The following is a 16,804-nucleotide window of genomic DNA, read 5'->3' on the forward strand; positions in this document are numbered from 1 at the left end:
CCTTTTTTAAACTTATTTAAAAGAAAAGTTTATAATAATTTTGAAGTCAGGAGCTTGATGAGCTAGTTATATTTTTTCTAATATTCTGTAAAAGAAACAGTTATTACAATAAAAACATTTTTCTGTATAACATCTAAAATCTTAGATATCACCAGCCATTGCATGCCTCCCACTTTGAGAAACAGTGGAGGTGACTGAAACTTTTTTGACTATAAATCTATTCTAAGACTTGGATTGGAACTTCCCTGGTGGTCCAGTGGTTAAGACTCCACACTTCCATTGCAAGGGTCATGGGTTCAATCCCTCATCCCCCTGGTCAGAGAAGTTCCATATGCCTTATGGTGCAACTAAAAAACAAACAAAGAAAAACCTTAGATTGGACTAAATGTGAATTATAAAAAGGAGTTTTTTTCATGACTTCTGAGAATTGTCTTCTTTAGATCCATGTTGGAAAATGAATACATATATTGGTTATTGAGTTTTTCTTGAAATTTATTTGAAATATCATGTATCCAAAAAAATCCATTATTGATTTCTTTCCTCTAAATATAAGAAATTACTTAGAAATTTGGCACTGTATCCACAGTATCTTACAGTTACTGAGATCATGTCAGGCCGCTCCAGCATTGGGACTGGTGAGGGATTATCTCATCTCATGGTCTTTGGGCTCAACCCTCTGGTTCTTAGTATTATTTCTTAGAGGCCATCAAGAAATGAAGTAAGATTTCTTGCTTGGGTGGGACAGTCTCTAGGGCAATGTGAGTTATGTCCTTAATTGCTTAGAGGGCAAGATTCACTTCTTATACCTGTTTTATGCTAGCTCAGTGCTTTGTACACAGTTGATACTCACAGTTGATAACATTGAAAGAAACACTGAAGGAATGAGTGGGAAGAGAGGACAGTGGCACATTGAGTGGGAAGAGAGGACAGTGGCCGATGTGCTTTTTGGATATTTATGGAAAATTTCATTTGTAAACAATGTTTTTAAGGATCTGAAAGCCCGGATGCAGGAGGCCATGACTCAGGAGGTGTCAGATGTTTTCAGTGATACCACGACTCCCATCAAGCTGTTGGCAGTGGCAGCCACTGCTCCTCCTGATGCACCCAATAGGGAAGAGGTGGGTGTCCGAGGGCTTCCATTTCTTCTGTTGGCCATCCGTGTGTGTGTGTGTGCATGTGTGAAGGTAAAATGTGACTACAGTGTACATCGGGGTGGTTGGGAAATTGTGGATGAAGAGTACAAAAGGGAAGGAAGGCCTTGCCACTTCTTATTTCAGTCACCACGTATTTCAGCTAGAAATCTCTTTAGGACATGTCTTCACTTGCAAGTAGGGGAAGACCTGACCATCAGAGATGAAAACAATGGGTTTTATTTTTATCATATAATAAGAAACAGGGAGCTAGGTAGCCTTGGCATTGATTCAGCAGCTTGACACCCTGAAAGCTGGCATCTCTGTGATTTTCATGATCTTTCCTGATAGAGATGGCTGATGCAGCCCTGGGCATTATTATGTTCAAGGCAGTAAGAAATGAGGAAGGGGGACACCCCAGTCGTAACCGCCATAACAGTCCCTCTAGTCATAGCTGTCCCTTCAGTGTGTCCTTAGGACACTATTCTTGACACCGAAGTCAGGATACTTCTTTTAAGTCATTTGATGTCATTCTTTTACTCAAACCCTTCAGATTACTCCTCTCTGTCCCAGAGTGAAGCCAGAGTACTTACAATGAACAGTGAGGCCAGTGATGTGCTGGTAGACCAGCTCTCGAGGAGAAAACAAAACAAAAAACAAAAGACTCTGATTTGTAAAGTTTGTTGACTTTCATGATGTAAATACTCCCGTGATGACTGGTTCAGTGTGAAGTCACTGTAAGCAGAATTGGGAAGAGATGGGCACTTCTGGCTCTTATGAGTTTGTGTGAGTTGATACCAGCATCTTTGTCACACCACTGCATCTGAGATGGTCCCCCATCTACTTCTCTGACCTCATCTGGTACCTCTCATCCCTCTCATGCTCCTCTCTCTGCGTTGACCTTCTTGTGTGGTATTCCCAGTATTCCTTGTTTATGTTTATATGTTCTAATATTGAAGCCCTTGCTCTTGTCTTCTCTGGTCCTCCCACAGATAACTGCAAACACTGTTCACTCACTTTCTTCAGCTTTCTACTGAAACATCACTTTGGGGTCACCACCTAAGAGCGCAACCCCAGCCCAAGGAATTTCCTTATCTCCACATCCTGTTTCTTCTTTGTGTTTATCAACATTTGCATATTTACCTCATTTTTCTTTGTATGTTTCCCTCATGTTAGCATGAAAGCTCCATGTGGGCAGGGATTTTGTTTTGTTATTACTTTATTCCCATTTCTTGGCACAATTCTTGGCACATCATTGGCACTGAATAAATGAAAGTAAACACTCCCAGAAATCCTCCAGGAGACTTTCGTGTATGTCTCATTGACTGGAACTCTGTGACAAGGCTGCTACTGCTACTGCTAAGTCACTTTAGTCGTGTCCGACTCTGTGCGACCCCATAGACGGCAGCCCACCAGGCTCCCCCGTCCCTGGAATTCTCCAGGCAAGAACACTGGAGTGGGTTGCCATTTCCTTCTCCAATGCATGAAAGTGAAAAGTGAAAGTGAAGTTGCTCAGTCGTGTCTGACCCTCAGCGACCCCATGGACTACAGCCCTCCATGCTCCTCCGTCCATGGGACTTTCCAGGCAAAAGCACTGGAGTGGGGTGCCATTGCCTTCTCTGTCACAAGGCTACCTGACTGCAAAGGAATCTAGGAAAGCAAGTATTTGGTTTTCTAGACTCTGTAGTACTGGCAGTGAAGGAGGAGTTGGGTCAGGCACCCAAGACAGTGTAGAACAGGTGGGCAGAGGTTTGTGTTATTCTTATTTGCTAATGACCCCCATTTTCGTTCTGTGGCCTTGATTCCTGGGCAGTTCAGCTCATGGTCCACTTAGGCTGGGGTAATTTGCTATTTTTTCATTCCAGACATCTCTTGGTGTCGGATAAGTAGGCAAACTCTGTTGGTAATCTCTACCTAGATACTGCTGGGTACCACAGCATGTATTGTCCTGTCTTCTTCCTATTGGAAATTTGTGAGTTGCCACTGACTCTTCTCGTCATCAATAAAGTAAGACAAGCTAATTTGATCTCACAAATATGTCTTGAATTCTCATTTCTCTTCATGTTGCCACAGCTGTAATTCTGATCCTTGTCCCTTGCTGCCTGAGTGACTATGCAGCTGTAACTGGTCTTTGAATTGGTCACTAAGGCACAAATAAAGTTAAAGGTCTGAGCCTGATATTTTCCTGCTTAAACCTTTCAGTGGTCCTTCCTTTTCGCATAGGAGAAAGCCAGGGCTCTGTGATCTGGCTTCTAATACTCTCCTTACCCTTGTTTTGCACAAAGCCCTGCTTCTCAGTTCATGTCCCAGCAATAAATACTTCTTTGCTTATAGTTTCCTGCCTACTCTGTCCTTTCTTTTCTCTGTGTCTTTGTTCTCTCTCTGTCTCTACCTAGTTATCTTCCCCATCATCTCTTTTGGCTAATTTCTATTTATCCTTTATTCTAGTATCCTTTTCTTTCTGGATAGGTTATGTACCTTTTTCCTCCTAAGTATCAGTGCCTAAATTTATTATTGCAGATAGCACACAACTATTATAGGCATCTGTTTATGGGCCTTTTAAACCCTGCTAGGATGTGAGCTCCTTGAGATGCAGAAATAATGTCTTATTCATCTTTGTATCTTCAGCACCTGTTCCAGAGCCTGGTACATAGTAAGTGCTTAGTAAATTTTGGTTGCATGACAAGAAAATCAAGCTAAGCAGTAGATTAAGTCAAAGGGAGCAGCGGACATGGTCTGGGGTTGAGATGGTCGACAAAGTCAGCAAAAGCCTTGTGTATTCAGAGTAGGGAGACCAGACAAGGAAAGAAACAAGGATGGAGGCCAGGAGAAGAGGACCAGGAGATCAGAGATTTAGGAAGAGATTCTGAGCTTTAAAAATGGCAAGAACCCGTTAATGGCTGAATCAGAGAAGAGGCCAGGATGGAGAAGAGACTTGGGTCAGGTAAACATAGAACCCTGGCAATGAGGAGCCTGTTTTTGGGCCAAGAGACCTTTAGAGAGTGTCTGCTAGGAGCCAGAACTTGACTCCAAGTACAGGCAGGTAGACCTTCTGGAGGAGGTAAAGAGGAGGGTAGACTCTGCTCGGCAGTCCTGACGTGCTCTGTGTATAAACGTCACCCAGGACTGCTGCTGAGCGTCAGTGCTCATAATGTTATTCAGACAAATGACAGAGGAACTCCTGTCCTCTTAAGTTCAGTTGTCCCTTTCGAGGTATGCGACTTTGAAAAATATCCCTGCTGAAGCAGATGTGTGAACTGAATGAACAATTCAGTGGATAGTTTGGCTTTGGGTGATGGAAATCAGGCGAATTTCCCTTGTGTCAGGCCTGGGTGTGAGCACCAGCTATCATTTTTCCTACGGAGGTCAGGGGCAGAACTTTTACAACATTAATGGTAACGGGATATGTGAGGGGAGCTGCCCGAGGATGGGCTCTGGTTAGGACTCCGTGGATAGTCTTGATCTTTAACGCATTCAGCCACCAACCTGGAGTAGGTTTTTCTGACCTCTTCAAACTAGAGGATAAGCCTTGGGAAAGGGGGATTAAGTCTTTGGATGCTGTGAACTTCTTCTTGTAGACCACATGGCTCTGTATGTCTTGTTTGCACTTGGTAAGCATTAGTTGAACTGAAATTCAAGGATGTGTGTGTGTCTGCATACATGTGGAGCTAATGACCAAATCTCTGAGGAGATATGGCAAGGCCAGGACTCAGTGTGTGACTGTTGTCTTATTAGCTGGGGTTTGATGTCATCTGCTGAAGTCTTTGCTCAAGCAGTTGCTGCCTCTACTTAAAAAGAGAGACTTTTCCCTTAGGCTATCTGACCTGTTTTATTGAAATAAAATTACTTAATATCTTTGTTTTTTTTCCTCAAGGTATTTGATGAGAGGGCAGCTAACTTTGAAAACCATTCAGGAAGGCTTGGGGCCACAGCAGAGAAGGCGGCTGCTGTTGGAACTGCTAATAAATCAACAGTGGAAGGCATTCAGGCCTCAGTGAAGACAGCCCGAGAACTTACACCCCAGGTGAGTTTCGCTCCCTTTTTATCATGTAAGTTCACACCGTAGTGAGTAAAGGAGGTTAACTACAGAACAGTTTCTATACATTTTTGAACACTTATTATTATAAAATATCATGAAGAAACCCCACATTTACCCTTAGTGTCAATAAAATCATTTTTATATTGTTTGAATTTTTTTTACAATGATATGATTAGTTTTGAAAGTAGAAGAAACTAGTAAAGTACCCCCCTCCCATACAGAATTAGAGAAAAATTTGATAATCTTGAGAGGTTAGTTGGTTTTGATTTTAGAGTTTATGCATTTCCATATGTCTCTTTGAGGCTATTTAAACATTTTTAGTTGTTTTATACTTAGTTTTCTTTTCTCTTTAATTATATAACCAAGATATACCAGACTGTGAACAGAATATTGGAAGAGTGGGAACAAAAGAAAACAAATCGGACAGGAATTAAAATTCTAGTACATGATAGACGTTCTTTAAAAAAAATCAGTTCAATGTCATTTAGTGTGATGTTTGTGCATTTTTTTTCTTTCAGTTGAATTATAGAAACTTTATTATTTTTTCACTTATTTACTCAGCATATATTTCTTAAATGCCTGTGATACATTAGAAACTGTCTTGGCTTTACAGATTTGTGATACTAGATGTGGTGGGAGCTTGTAAGCAGAGACAGGGGACATTTAGCATGTCCCTTCATTGTTCAGCTTTTATCCATGTGGCATGTTAAAAGTTAGATTCTCTTGAAAAATCAAACATGTCCGTAAAACATGAGTGTATCTAACTTTCGTGAAAAAGTTCCATAAAACATGAAGAATAAAATATAGAATTTCTGTATAAAACCGAGATTCCTAAAAAACAGAAACACAGCAGTAGGCTTAACACACCAACTGTAAAAAGAACCAGGACTTTGGAGACAGATCTGGACTTGAATCCTTTCCTCATATGTAAACAGAGGGAACTCTTTCCTAGTGGATTGCTTTGAAAATTCAGATGTTTATATGTTATACAGCCTATAACTTATCAAATACTCAGTAAATGTTAGTTCCTTCCTCTAGAGCTGTAACTGACTAGCTAAGAGCTCTTGAGCAAGTGACTTCAATTTTCTGTGTCTTGGTTTTTGCAGCTGTGAAATGGAGAAATTACTGTCCTGTCTCTCTCACAGGCTTGTTGTGAGGATTCAGCCTGATAATGGATGTGAAAGTACTTTGTTAACTATAGACAGTTGTTTTTAGTAAATATTCATAAATCTGTTAATAGTATCTTTTTAAATGGTACTTTTTTAGATGGAAGGACATGGAGGGCTTAAGTATTTGTCTGTTTTGTGTATGTTTGGAAGTATCAAGCAAACACTCCTTTACTATGTTACTTTATTAGCTGAGCTGCTTATCAGACCAAGACTAAAGTGTTTGGCGTTAAAGGAGACTCGCCGACTTTTGGCCTTAGAGTGCCACCTGCAGGTGAAGAGGGGGAAGCTTCACTCAAGGCTTGTGTTTGAGAGGGAAGGTGCTCTTGGTGTTTCAAGGTTGCTTTGTTATTCCCAGGTGGTCTCAGCCGCTCGCATCTTACTTAGGAATCCTGGAAATCAAGCTGCTTATGAACATTTTGAGACCATGAAGAACCAGTGGATCGATAATGTTGAAAAAATGACAGGTAGCGTTGTGTGCAAAAATCTTGCTGTCTAATCCATGAGAAACAAGTTCTGAGAAACTCAGGCAGGACCGGTTATGTTACTAAGCTGTAATTGGATAAAGGGACTGTCATGTGCCTGACAGTGTACTTGGCCCTGATTAAGGCCTCTGAGCAGCGGCGGCTTCTCATTCAAGCCTTGCAACTTTGTCCAAAGAGAGACTCTTTGAGCCCCTTTGATTTTAATGCCGCCCTCCCAGTGTGATGTTTATTGTTACAGTTCCTATCTTCTCTGAATAGTGCCTTGTCTCTGTCTGAGCTGGGGTTTGGTTTCAGAGGCTGAGAGGCAGTGTTTGTGGATACAGTAAGTGTCCCTGTCATTTTCAACGGGTTCACATTTCAAGGAACCACAATAGCTACCATTTAATACAACTTGTCTCAGAATTTCCTCCAACTTATCGACTACGTAGTTTTTTCTTTTTTAAAAAGGAGACACCAACAACCAACAGACCTGTGTCTGTGCAGTTGAAGTGGCATCTCTGAGTCTTCTTCATTCTCTGTGGAGGGAGGGATGGGAGAGGAAGAGATGAGGAAGGTAGGCGCTCCAGCTTCCCTGCACGACCTGCTGGGACAGGGGTCCATAGCAGCCAGTGATGAAAGTGGAGCTCCTTGGGCATATGAAGACAGGTAACAGAAACAAGAAACAGGCTGTTAAGGTTACTGGAATCCACCGCGTGGCTCATCTTGGGCACCACAAGCTGCCAACAAGCAACAGATGGCTGGGGAGTGAGACGGGAGGAGAAAACATTCTTAACAGATAATGTGGTGCTGATGCAGCGAAGGTTTCAGACACAATTCTGGTTTCCTCCTGATGTGAAAGCGTTTCTGGGTGTCTGTGGTAGATATAAGAAGGCTGGGACCACGGTTGGTAAAAATGCTCTGAATCTGTTTGGCCTCCTGGGCTACATTCTTATTCCCCCGCCGACCCCCCTCCAGTGGTGCTTTTGATTGTGTAAGAAGGACTTTGAGCTGAAAGTGAGAATTATGAGTGTTGTCCGTTCACGTGAGTGGGCATCAGGGTTTTGGAGTCTCTATTCTTGTAAAATAGAAACTAAATTCCATTTCTATTCTCTGGACAGGGCTGGTGGACGAAGCCATTGACACTAAATCTCTGTTGGATGCTTCCGAAGAAGCAATTAAAAAAGACCTGGACAAGTGTAAAGTTGCCATGGCCAACATTCAGCCTCAGATGCTGGTCGCCGGGGCAACCAGCATTGCTCGTCGGGCCAACCGAATCCTGCTGGTGGCTAAGAGGGAGGTGGAGAACTCTGAGGATCCCAAATTCCGTGAGGCTGTGAAAGCTGCCTCTGATGAATTGAGCAAAACCATCTCCCCAATGGTGGTGGATGCAAAGGCCGTGGCAGGAAACATTTCTGACCCTGGTAAGCAATGCATGGTGTGGTTCACCTCACCTGAGAGGTTAATTCAGGCAGCTGACAGGGAGGGAAAAGAAGATGCACCCCAAAATGCCCACATGCAAAGTCTTGGAGGAAAAACTATAGCCTGCTAGTTTGAGAATGCTAGATTAATCTTTTTCTGTTCAAAATATGTTGGACAGAATATTTCCTGAAGTGTTGGCAGGGTTATCATAAGTTAGTTTCTCTGGAGCAGCTTCTCTGCACTTTCTTCATGTAGTCTGACTAAATAGCTCCTTCTCCTATTGAATCATTATTTTGGAAATTTCTCAAAAGATGCATAATAACCAATTTATCAACCATTTAACTTATATCACTTGCATAACTTCTGCTTTTCTTAAAATGCTTTTTCTCTAGACAACATTCTTTATTTCTGTCAAATTTGGAGGACCTGAGTTGACCTGTGGGTCTCCTAGGTGATTATCTTGATCCTACACCAAAGAATTTGGGTTTTCATTAGCTGAATTTTGGTCATGTTTTCTTTGCTGCTGAAGATGTGTCACTCCTTTCTGGTAGGAACCATCTGAATTCCTTCCTTCTGTGAACCTCCAGTGATTCTAGCCTCTTCTCTGAGTAGGACCCACTCAGTGTGAGAGAGTGGGAAAAAGGGGCTGCCCTCTTCATCCCTAGCCCAGGCAAAGTCTACCTCGTTTTCCCAACCCACCATCACTAAAGACGTGCTCAGTTTCCTAATTGGAGTTTCTAATAGTTTGAGCGGCTTCCCAGGTGACACTCAGTGGTAAAGAATCTGCCTGCCAATACAGGAGACATGGGTTCAATCCCTGGATTGGGAAGATCCTCTGGAGAAGGGAATGGCAAACTGCCCCAGTATTCTTGCCTGTAAAATCCCACGGACAGAGGAGCCTGGCGCGCTACCGTCCATTGGGTTGTGAAAGAATTGGACACAACTTAGTGACTAAACAACAGAAATAGTTTGAGTAAATTCTTTAATTCTAGGTGACTGGATACAGTAGCAGCAGCTCAGTATAGGGGCTAATATGCTGAATGCCAAATGGAGCAAAGGAGTAGGTAGGGAGAAAGGTGAGAAGTACTCCAGGGAAAGTCTGCCCCATCTGAAAGTGACATCTCCCCTGTTCTGAGTGGGGCTGCTTATCTCTTGACTGCTTTATCATGAGAGGTGATGAGCACCACCTGATCCCAAAGCGTTCCTGCCCAGGAGTGTCCCAAGTGCTTGTCAGCCGTCCAGGCAAGAAGGTCCCCTGAGCACTACAGGGAACGGCTGGTTTGTGCTGCTTCTGACTCTTTGCAGGACTCAGGGCATCTGCCTCGCTCTTACCTCCCTTCCCTTTCAGTCACTGCCTGTGCCACTTACTGGCAGCTTCACACCCAGCTTTTGTTACTGAAAACCAGTTCTTCTGGACAGACAGTGCTCCAGGGTACTGACCTACCCAACTGAAAGTGAGGGTGTCTGTGTTTAGGACTGCAAAAGAGCTTCCTGGACTCAGGATACCGGATCCTAGGAGCTGTGGCCAAGGTCAGAGAAGCCTTCCAACCACAGGAGCCTGACTTCCCGCCTCCTCCACCAGACCTTGAACAGCTCCGAGTAAGTAAATCCAGATACACGGGGAGAACTGAGCAGCAGGGTGTTGGGACTGTAGTGGCAGAGAGGTAGTCTGCTCCGGAGCCTCTGTCACTAGGTAGCTTTGTTTTATTTTACTTGAATCTCAAAGGCACAACTCAGCTTTCATTCTTGAATCTAGAGGAGTCCTAACCCAGTGCTTATGCATTGGGTGTGCTGGGTAAGTGGAGAGTCTGTGGTGTTGGTCTGCTTTGATGGGGAGTGACTGGAGCAGAGGAGCTGGCTATGGTCAGTGTGAATGTGATGAGTGATGAGTTAGTGGGGTAGGTTGGTGAGGAGTGGGAAAATAGCTGTATTGGAAATAGCTTGTCCTTAGGAATAGCTTATCAAGGCAATAATTTGATTTAATGTTCTGATTTACTTTCCCATATTTAATGTCCCAAATTTGCTTTCCCATATTTAAGTTTCTAAGTTTGTTGAGGACAAATTTGAGTGATTGTGCCCATAGCTAATGACCAGTGCTTCCCTAGCCACCAACACTTCTTTTTTGACTTGATTCTTTCCACTTGATAGACTGTGGGTGGGTGGTTAGAGTCAGGAGATAGCTCTTCTGGGGAATGGATTCTTACGGGATCAACAGAGTCCTGACATTTGGAATCAAGAACTTAGAAGTCATTTGGTCTAGGCACTCCTCATTGGTAAATGAGGAACCCAAGGCCCTGGGGAGAAGTTCCATGCTTATTCAGCTGCCCCTGAACTCTGGTCCGAAGTTAAGACCAGAATTTAGATCTTCTTTGAGGCTCTTTGGCTCGGTATTGCCATGCATGCCTCCCTGGGATATGTCCAAGGCAGTAGCTGCTAGTTTTTTGTGAAGAAAAAAGGAGGAAAATATGCTTCTGTTGAGACTGAAGCAGGTGGCCCTCGTGCTCAGTGTGGATGATTGTGAATGTGGGTGACTTTTCTGGGGATACTTTTTTTTTATTTAAGAAAAAAAAAAAAAACTTGTTCATTTTTAATTGAAGAATAATTGCTTTACAGTATTGTTTTGGTTTCTGCCATACATCAACATGAATAAGCCATAGGTATACATATATCCCCTCCATCTTGAACTTCCTTCTTACCTCCCACCCCATCCCACCCCTCTAGGTTGTCACAGCCCCAGTTTCAGTTCCCTGAGGCATACAGCAAATTTCCATGGCTATCCACTTTACATATGGTAGTGTGTATATTTCCATGCAACTCTCTCCATTCATCCCGTGTCCACACGTCCCGACCTCCCAGGGTCCACAGTCTGTTCTCTGTGTCTGCATCTCCACCGCTGCCTTGCAAAGAGGTTCTTCATTACTGTCTTCCTAGATTCTATATATATGTGTTAATATATGATATTTGTTTTTCTCTTTCTGATTTACTTCACTCTGTATGATAATGCTCTGGGTTCATCCACCTCGTTAGAACTGACTCAAATGTGTTCTTTTTTATGGCTGAGTAATATTCCATTGTGTATGTACCACAGCTTCTTTATCCATTCATCTGTCGATGGACACCTAAGTTGCTTCTATGAACCAGCTATTTGTAAATAGTGCTGCAGTGAACATTGGGGAACATGTGTCTTTTTCAATTATGGTTTTCTCAGGGTATATGCTGGGGATGCTTTTTAGAGGAAAGGAAAGGATTCTAGTGGGGTAGTTCCTAGGACTTTACTTATAACCTAGCAATTCTTTCTTAGCTGACAGATGAGCTTGCTCCTCCCAAACCACCTCTGCCTGAGGGTGAGGTCCCTCCACCCAGGCCCCCACCACCGGAGGAGAAGGATGAAGAATTCCCTGAGCAGAAAGCCGGGGAGGTGATTAACCAGCCAATGATGATGGCTGCCAGGCAGCTCCACGATGAAGCTCGCAAGTGGTCCAGCAAGGTAAGTAGTGACGCTCTTCTTGTTGAGAAAGGATGAAGAGCCGACACACAGCCCAGGAAGTCTTTTTGGAAAATCACCCTCTCTCTGCTTTGGTTTGTGTTGCTGCCAGGAGCAGGATCCTCTTCTTTCTTGTGATTTAGTGAGATGTTTCTGGTACTTGATGGTTTCTCCTTCTAGCAGCTCAAGTGAGAGCTAGGACACCTGTGGTTTGAGACGAAGGTTCCTTTCCTCTTTCCTCTGGAGTATCAGCTCCCCTGATGGTGGACATTTAGTCTCTAAGAACTTTCTCTTCTTTCTTGGGGTCACTGAATGTTGTTAGATGCTCTCTTGGTAATTATCCACACTCCAAACATGGCACAGTCTTCTGTGGGCTCTGCTATAGCTATATGAAATATTTTCATTTTCCTTCTCTTTTCTCATAGAAGCAGATATTTGGTATCTTAAAAGCTTTGTCCTTTGTCCTGTTATCAGAATCATCTTACCCTTCAATTCAAGACAGCTTCAGGCTAACTCCAACAGATCTGGAAGTGTAAATGTTAAGGTGGTTGGTGAACATTTGGATGCTATAGCAGTCATGCCCCATGAATAACTTTTGCCTGCGTGCATATCGGTTGTGTCTGACTCTTTGCAGTCCCATGGACTGTAGCTTGCCAGGCTCCTCTGCCCTTTCAATTTTCCAGGCGAGAATACTGGAGTGGGTTGCTATTTTCTCTTCCAGGGGATCTTCTCCACCCAGGGATCAAGTCTGTGTCTCTTGTGTCTCCTGCATTAGCAGGTGGATTCTTTACCACTGAGTCACTTGGGAAGCTCCTATTTGGCTCTAAATGATGAAAAGTGAGTGGTAACCTTTCTAGATAAGAGTTAAATTTATTTGTTAGTTTTAAGTCAGTTGTGTTTCTACTATGACCCTACATCTTTATTCCCAACATCTATTTTCCTCTTTTCTTTTTACACTCTCCGTCATCTCAAGCTCTTGTATTGAATGTAGTTCCCAAGGGACCTCCCGCACATGCATCTGATCTTGGGTTTTTTTCAGGCTGGGAATTTGCCCTTGGTTTTTTTAACTCTGTATTTTTCTGAACTGTTAGCTGTGAGTCCAGCTTCACAGAAGGAATGGTGACCTTGCTGGTGTTGGTCTTGACCTGTGGACTTACTTACAATCATATCTCTCCAACAGGGGCATGCATACCCCTGGGACCGTTAGCAGAGTCCCAGTGCATGTGGGGGAGTTGAGTGGGGGTGACAGTGAAGGTTGGTTTTACGTAAAGATTTTAAAGAAAATTTATTTATTTATTTGGCCATACCTCATGGCCTGTGAGCTCTTAGTTCCCTGACCAGGAATCGAACCCAGTCCCCAACAGTGAAAGCACTATGTCCTAACCACTGGACCGCCAGGGAATTTCCTAAAGAAAATTTAAATTTCATTACAATAAACCCAAGTACATTGTTCATAGGAACACAAAATATACATGAATTGTAAAGATAAACATAAACCTTGAGGGGTGGACAGCACGGCCTAGATGTTTACCCCACTCTGCCATTTGTCACCAGAAGTCCTTAAATCTGACTGTGTCTGCTGGTTTGCCTCTGGGGGTTGCTGACTTCAAGCTGTGTGAAGTCAGTAGTTACTTGAACCATGTGTGTTTAGGGAGGTGAGGAGTGGGGTGTGTTTGTTTCTATCAGTCTGTCTTTGTACACTCTGGGACTCTGAACCCCACCCAGGAGTGGGCTGGCCTTACCTCTAAGGAATGGGGATGAGTCCTGGTTGAGACAGTTTAGGTGAAAGGATTTAGAAGGTACCTACACCACATGTTGGCGCTGAGTCCTCCAAGTTATTAGTCATTTTTTGGAGGCAGGCTTCCTGTGCAGATTAAGATTTTTAGGAGTTGTAGCAACCTCAAATTAAATTTGACACAAACTCTTACTTTCTCTTGGTTAGAGATGTTTGTAATCTGAGATTACATACCCTGAGATGTTTGATATAAAGAACCCGTGTTTGTCATTCTTTTTTTTTGCCATTCTTTATATCAGTGGTTTGGCTTCACTGGGGGCAGTTCCTTTCATTTTCTTTCCCCCTCAACCTATTTTTAGCATCTGATCTCCCTGCTTCCTCCCTGGGCTTTCAGAATCCCATCCCTGGTATTAAATTAATTGTCTCCCCCAACACACACAGGTCCCATTCTCTCATGGGCATCAACTTAGAGCTCCTCTGAACTCAGCCTTGGTCAGTTGACAAGGCCATGCATTAATTATCTGTGGACTGTGTAAACTGAGTTTGGGCTGAGTGCAATTGGAGAGATTTAGGTTGTACCCAAAGAGTAGCTTGAGGAGGCAGTTCTAGTGATGGATGCAAAGTGAGATTGTGAAGCGTTGTCTCTGAGGACCTCAGATAGGGACATCTGCTCTGAAGTATGTTTTCCCTAAGGTGGATGCTAGATGAGGTGTCTTCTCGAGGCTACTTCTAGCTGGGTGACTATGGGGTATTTGATAAGCCCGCTTCACTCAGCGTTGTGTTTTCCTTTCCTCTTTCCTGATTTGATATCTGTTGCTTCCAGTTTATTATTTTAGATTCTGGGACTCTTAACCCCAGCAAGAAAAAAAAATTTTGTGTCTGGCAGAGCTGACCCAAGATACCTTCTGTGTCCAGGAAACTGTAGAACAGTGTCCATATGAGTCAGCAGGTTTTCACTTTGTTCTGTTCAAAGCAACTTGTGTGGCCGCATTTACTTTTCCCCTCTGAATTCCTTTTAAAGTTAATAAGCTACTATTGATTGTTTGTTTGGCTTCTCAAAAATGTTCTGACCCGAGAATTACTCTTTGGTAGTAAGTGTATTAAAAAGGAATGCCACTTTCTTTCTTTGTATAAATATGTCTCTGGAAACCTTTGCTACTGGAGTAAGCAAGCCTCTTTCCCTTGCTATGAGCAGATTGGTGCTGGAGGCTGAGAATTCCCTTTCTGCAGAGCTTGGTTCATGGACTCCTGGAGGGAATCCATTTTCTTTCCCATCCTAGGCGAGCTTGGGTTACTAAATCAGCTGAAGCTCAGTTTCCCAAGCCCTACTGCTCTTACTAACACTGTCCATGTTTCTCATCCTTCCTGCCATCGACCAAGCCGGGTAACCCAGCCGCTAAGGTGGGTATAAGTGTTGTAGCTGAGGCAGAGGCGGCTGATGCTGTTGGGTTCCCTGTCCCCCCTGACATGGAAGACGATTACGAACCTGAGCTGCTGTTAATGCCATCCAATCAGCCGGTCAACCAGCCCATTCTGGCCGCGGCTCAGTCATTGCATCGGGAAGCTACCAAGTGGTCTAGTAAGGTACTGATGAGCGCCCCCCAGTGGGGCTGCTCCCTATGCATCCGGCCATGTGCAGCCTTGACACATTGCATCACTCATGATCTGTGCGGGTCCTGTGAGTCTGGGCCGGGTGGGCGTCTGTCTGTTTGCACCTTGTTGTTAGGACTGGCTTCACAAGTTTCATAGGTCTGCGAATGCCAGATTAATTGGATTGCATTCATGTTTAGGGGTTAGAGAGAGATAGGGTCACTTTTTGAAAGGATTCCTTTTCTTATTGACCTTGTGGCCGACATTGGAACCTTAAATCCCTTGGGAAGCTGTGGATGCGTCTCTCAATGACTTTCAGGTCAGGAACCACTATAGACCATTAAGAGGTCATCCGGCCTGATCACTGGGCTTTGCCTGCCCCCCATCCCCAGCTCCTCTCCGCTGACCTCTCACTGATGGCTCCGGCAGAGTTGATCAGGGTGAGAAGCAGCTTTACATGGCAGGGTTTCTGGGGAGGACTGCTTGCTGTCCTGCACTTGGCTGCGTGGCAGATGCTGGCCTTAAGGGGTACCCACAGGGAAGGGAGCTTCACTGACTGCTTGATCAGGGGTTTCAGTGGGCCAGGGTGTGGGAGTGGGGAAGAGAGAGGGCTCAAGGCTGCAGGACAGGAACCAACAGAGCTCTGGCCTTAGGGAGTAGAGGATGGGGATCATTACATTTTCCCCTTTGAAGGTGGCATGTTGCAAGAAGAAAGGTTTTGAGGAGTGATGGGTGATAAATAACTAACCCTGGCACAACACTATCCTCTAACCAAGGTCATGAAATCCTGGAATGATCCCAGGTCTGCAGTGGAAGAGGTGGGCCTAGCCAACCTTGTCTAACATACTCCTGTTCTCATGAGTTCTTCCCAAACTGTGTTCTCTCTGGCCTCGACGACTGCCTGGGAGGTTACGCACCCCCTCGTGTAAATGATCAGCCACTTCCTGGTGCCTGTGGATGCCTCTCACAGAGCACCCTGCCGTGGCATGGTTTGTGTATGCCTCACTGCACTGTCTAGAAACTGGAAAGCATGAGGGGAGAAATGCAGAGGGCCTGGCCTTTTAGGTAGTTTTGAACACTGCATTTATTATTTTTGCTTGCTATCAGCCAAAAGATGAGCCTTTTGAAGGCATAAAGTAAATTACTTGTACATTATGACCCATGAGGGTTATAATGAACCAAAATGTCAAATCTAAGATAAGCTGCTATTAGTTGCCGGAGTTCCAGTTACAGCTTGACACATGATTTTTATTTTCCCAAAGCCTCCCCCAGCATCCTCTTAGCTGAAAGTTTCTTTAATTGAAGCCACTTAGCTGAGGGGACTGAAGAATTGATTTTTGGTCTTTTTAAACATGAAGAATGAAAATAACATGTTCCTTTAGGCTGACAGTACAAACAAGAGGCAGTAGACAGAGGGAAGGAGCTGTTTAGGTCAGAAAAAAATTTTTTTCACCAAGGCTAATAGTTACTTGGTTTAAATTCTAGTTCAGCAGCGGCAATCCTTGGCCGCTATTTGTAAGAAGGGTCAGGTTGAAGAGGATGATTTCAGCATCTGGAAAGGCTCATCTGTACTTTTCCCTTCAGGCCAACTGTACTGCTTTCCCCCCACAGAGAGGAAAATGCCTGTTTAACCCATTCCTTGGGCCCACTCCCATTTTATTGACATGATTAACCTGGAGATGCTGATGTGCTTGTTTAGTGCTATGCCTGGGGCTCACATGTTGCCCTTTCAGATTAATATCCAAGTCCTCCTTTTTTCGGTCCAGTGATCTCTCTC

General features: G+C 43.9%; 1 protein-coding gene across 4 annotated transcripts in view; it reads left to right on the forward strand.

Moving 5' to 3' along the window:
* The window catches only part of VCL (vinculin), a 109,171-nt gene that overhangs the window by 87,133 nt on the left and 5,234 nt on the right, over positions 1 to 16,804 (forward strand). For 2 of the 4 annotated variants that reach the window (XM_070782216.1, XM_019953761.2), the window contains exons 13-19: positions 990 to 1,118; positions 5,005 to 5,154; positions 6,694 to 6,802; positions 7,918 to 8,220; positions 9,693 to 9,817; positions 11,520 to 11,705; positions 14,818 to 15,021. In XM_070782216.1, the coding sequence (XP_070638317.1) occupies positions 990 to 1,118; positions 5,005 to 5,154; positions 6,694 to 6,802; positions 7,918 to 8,220; positions 9,693 to 9,817; positions 11,520 to 11,705; positions 14,818 to 15,021 (1,206 nt within the window). The remainder of the gene's footprint in view (positions 1 to 989; positions 1,119 to 5,004; positions 5,155 to 6,693; positions 6,803 to 7,917; positions 8,221 to 9,692; positions 9,818 to 11,519; positions 11,706 to 14,817; positions 15,022 to 16,804) is intronic. The other 2 variants (XM_070782217.1, XM_019953762.2) reach the window with 1 other exon arrangement.

The sequence above is a fragment of the Bos indicus genome, chromosome 28 (assembly GCF_029378745.1).
Source record: "Bos indicus isolate NIAB-ARS_2022 breed Sahiwal x Tharparkar chromosome 28, NIAB-ARS_B.indTharparkar_mat_pri_1.0, whole genome shotgun sequence".
NCBI lineage: Eukaryota > Metazoa > Chordata > Mammalia > Artiodactyla > Bovidae > Bos > Bos indicus.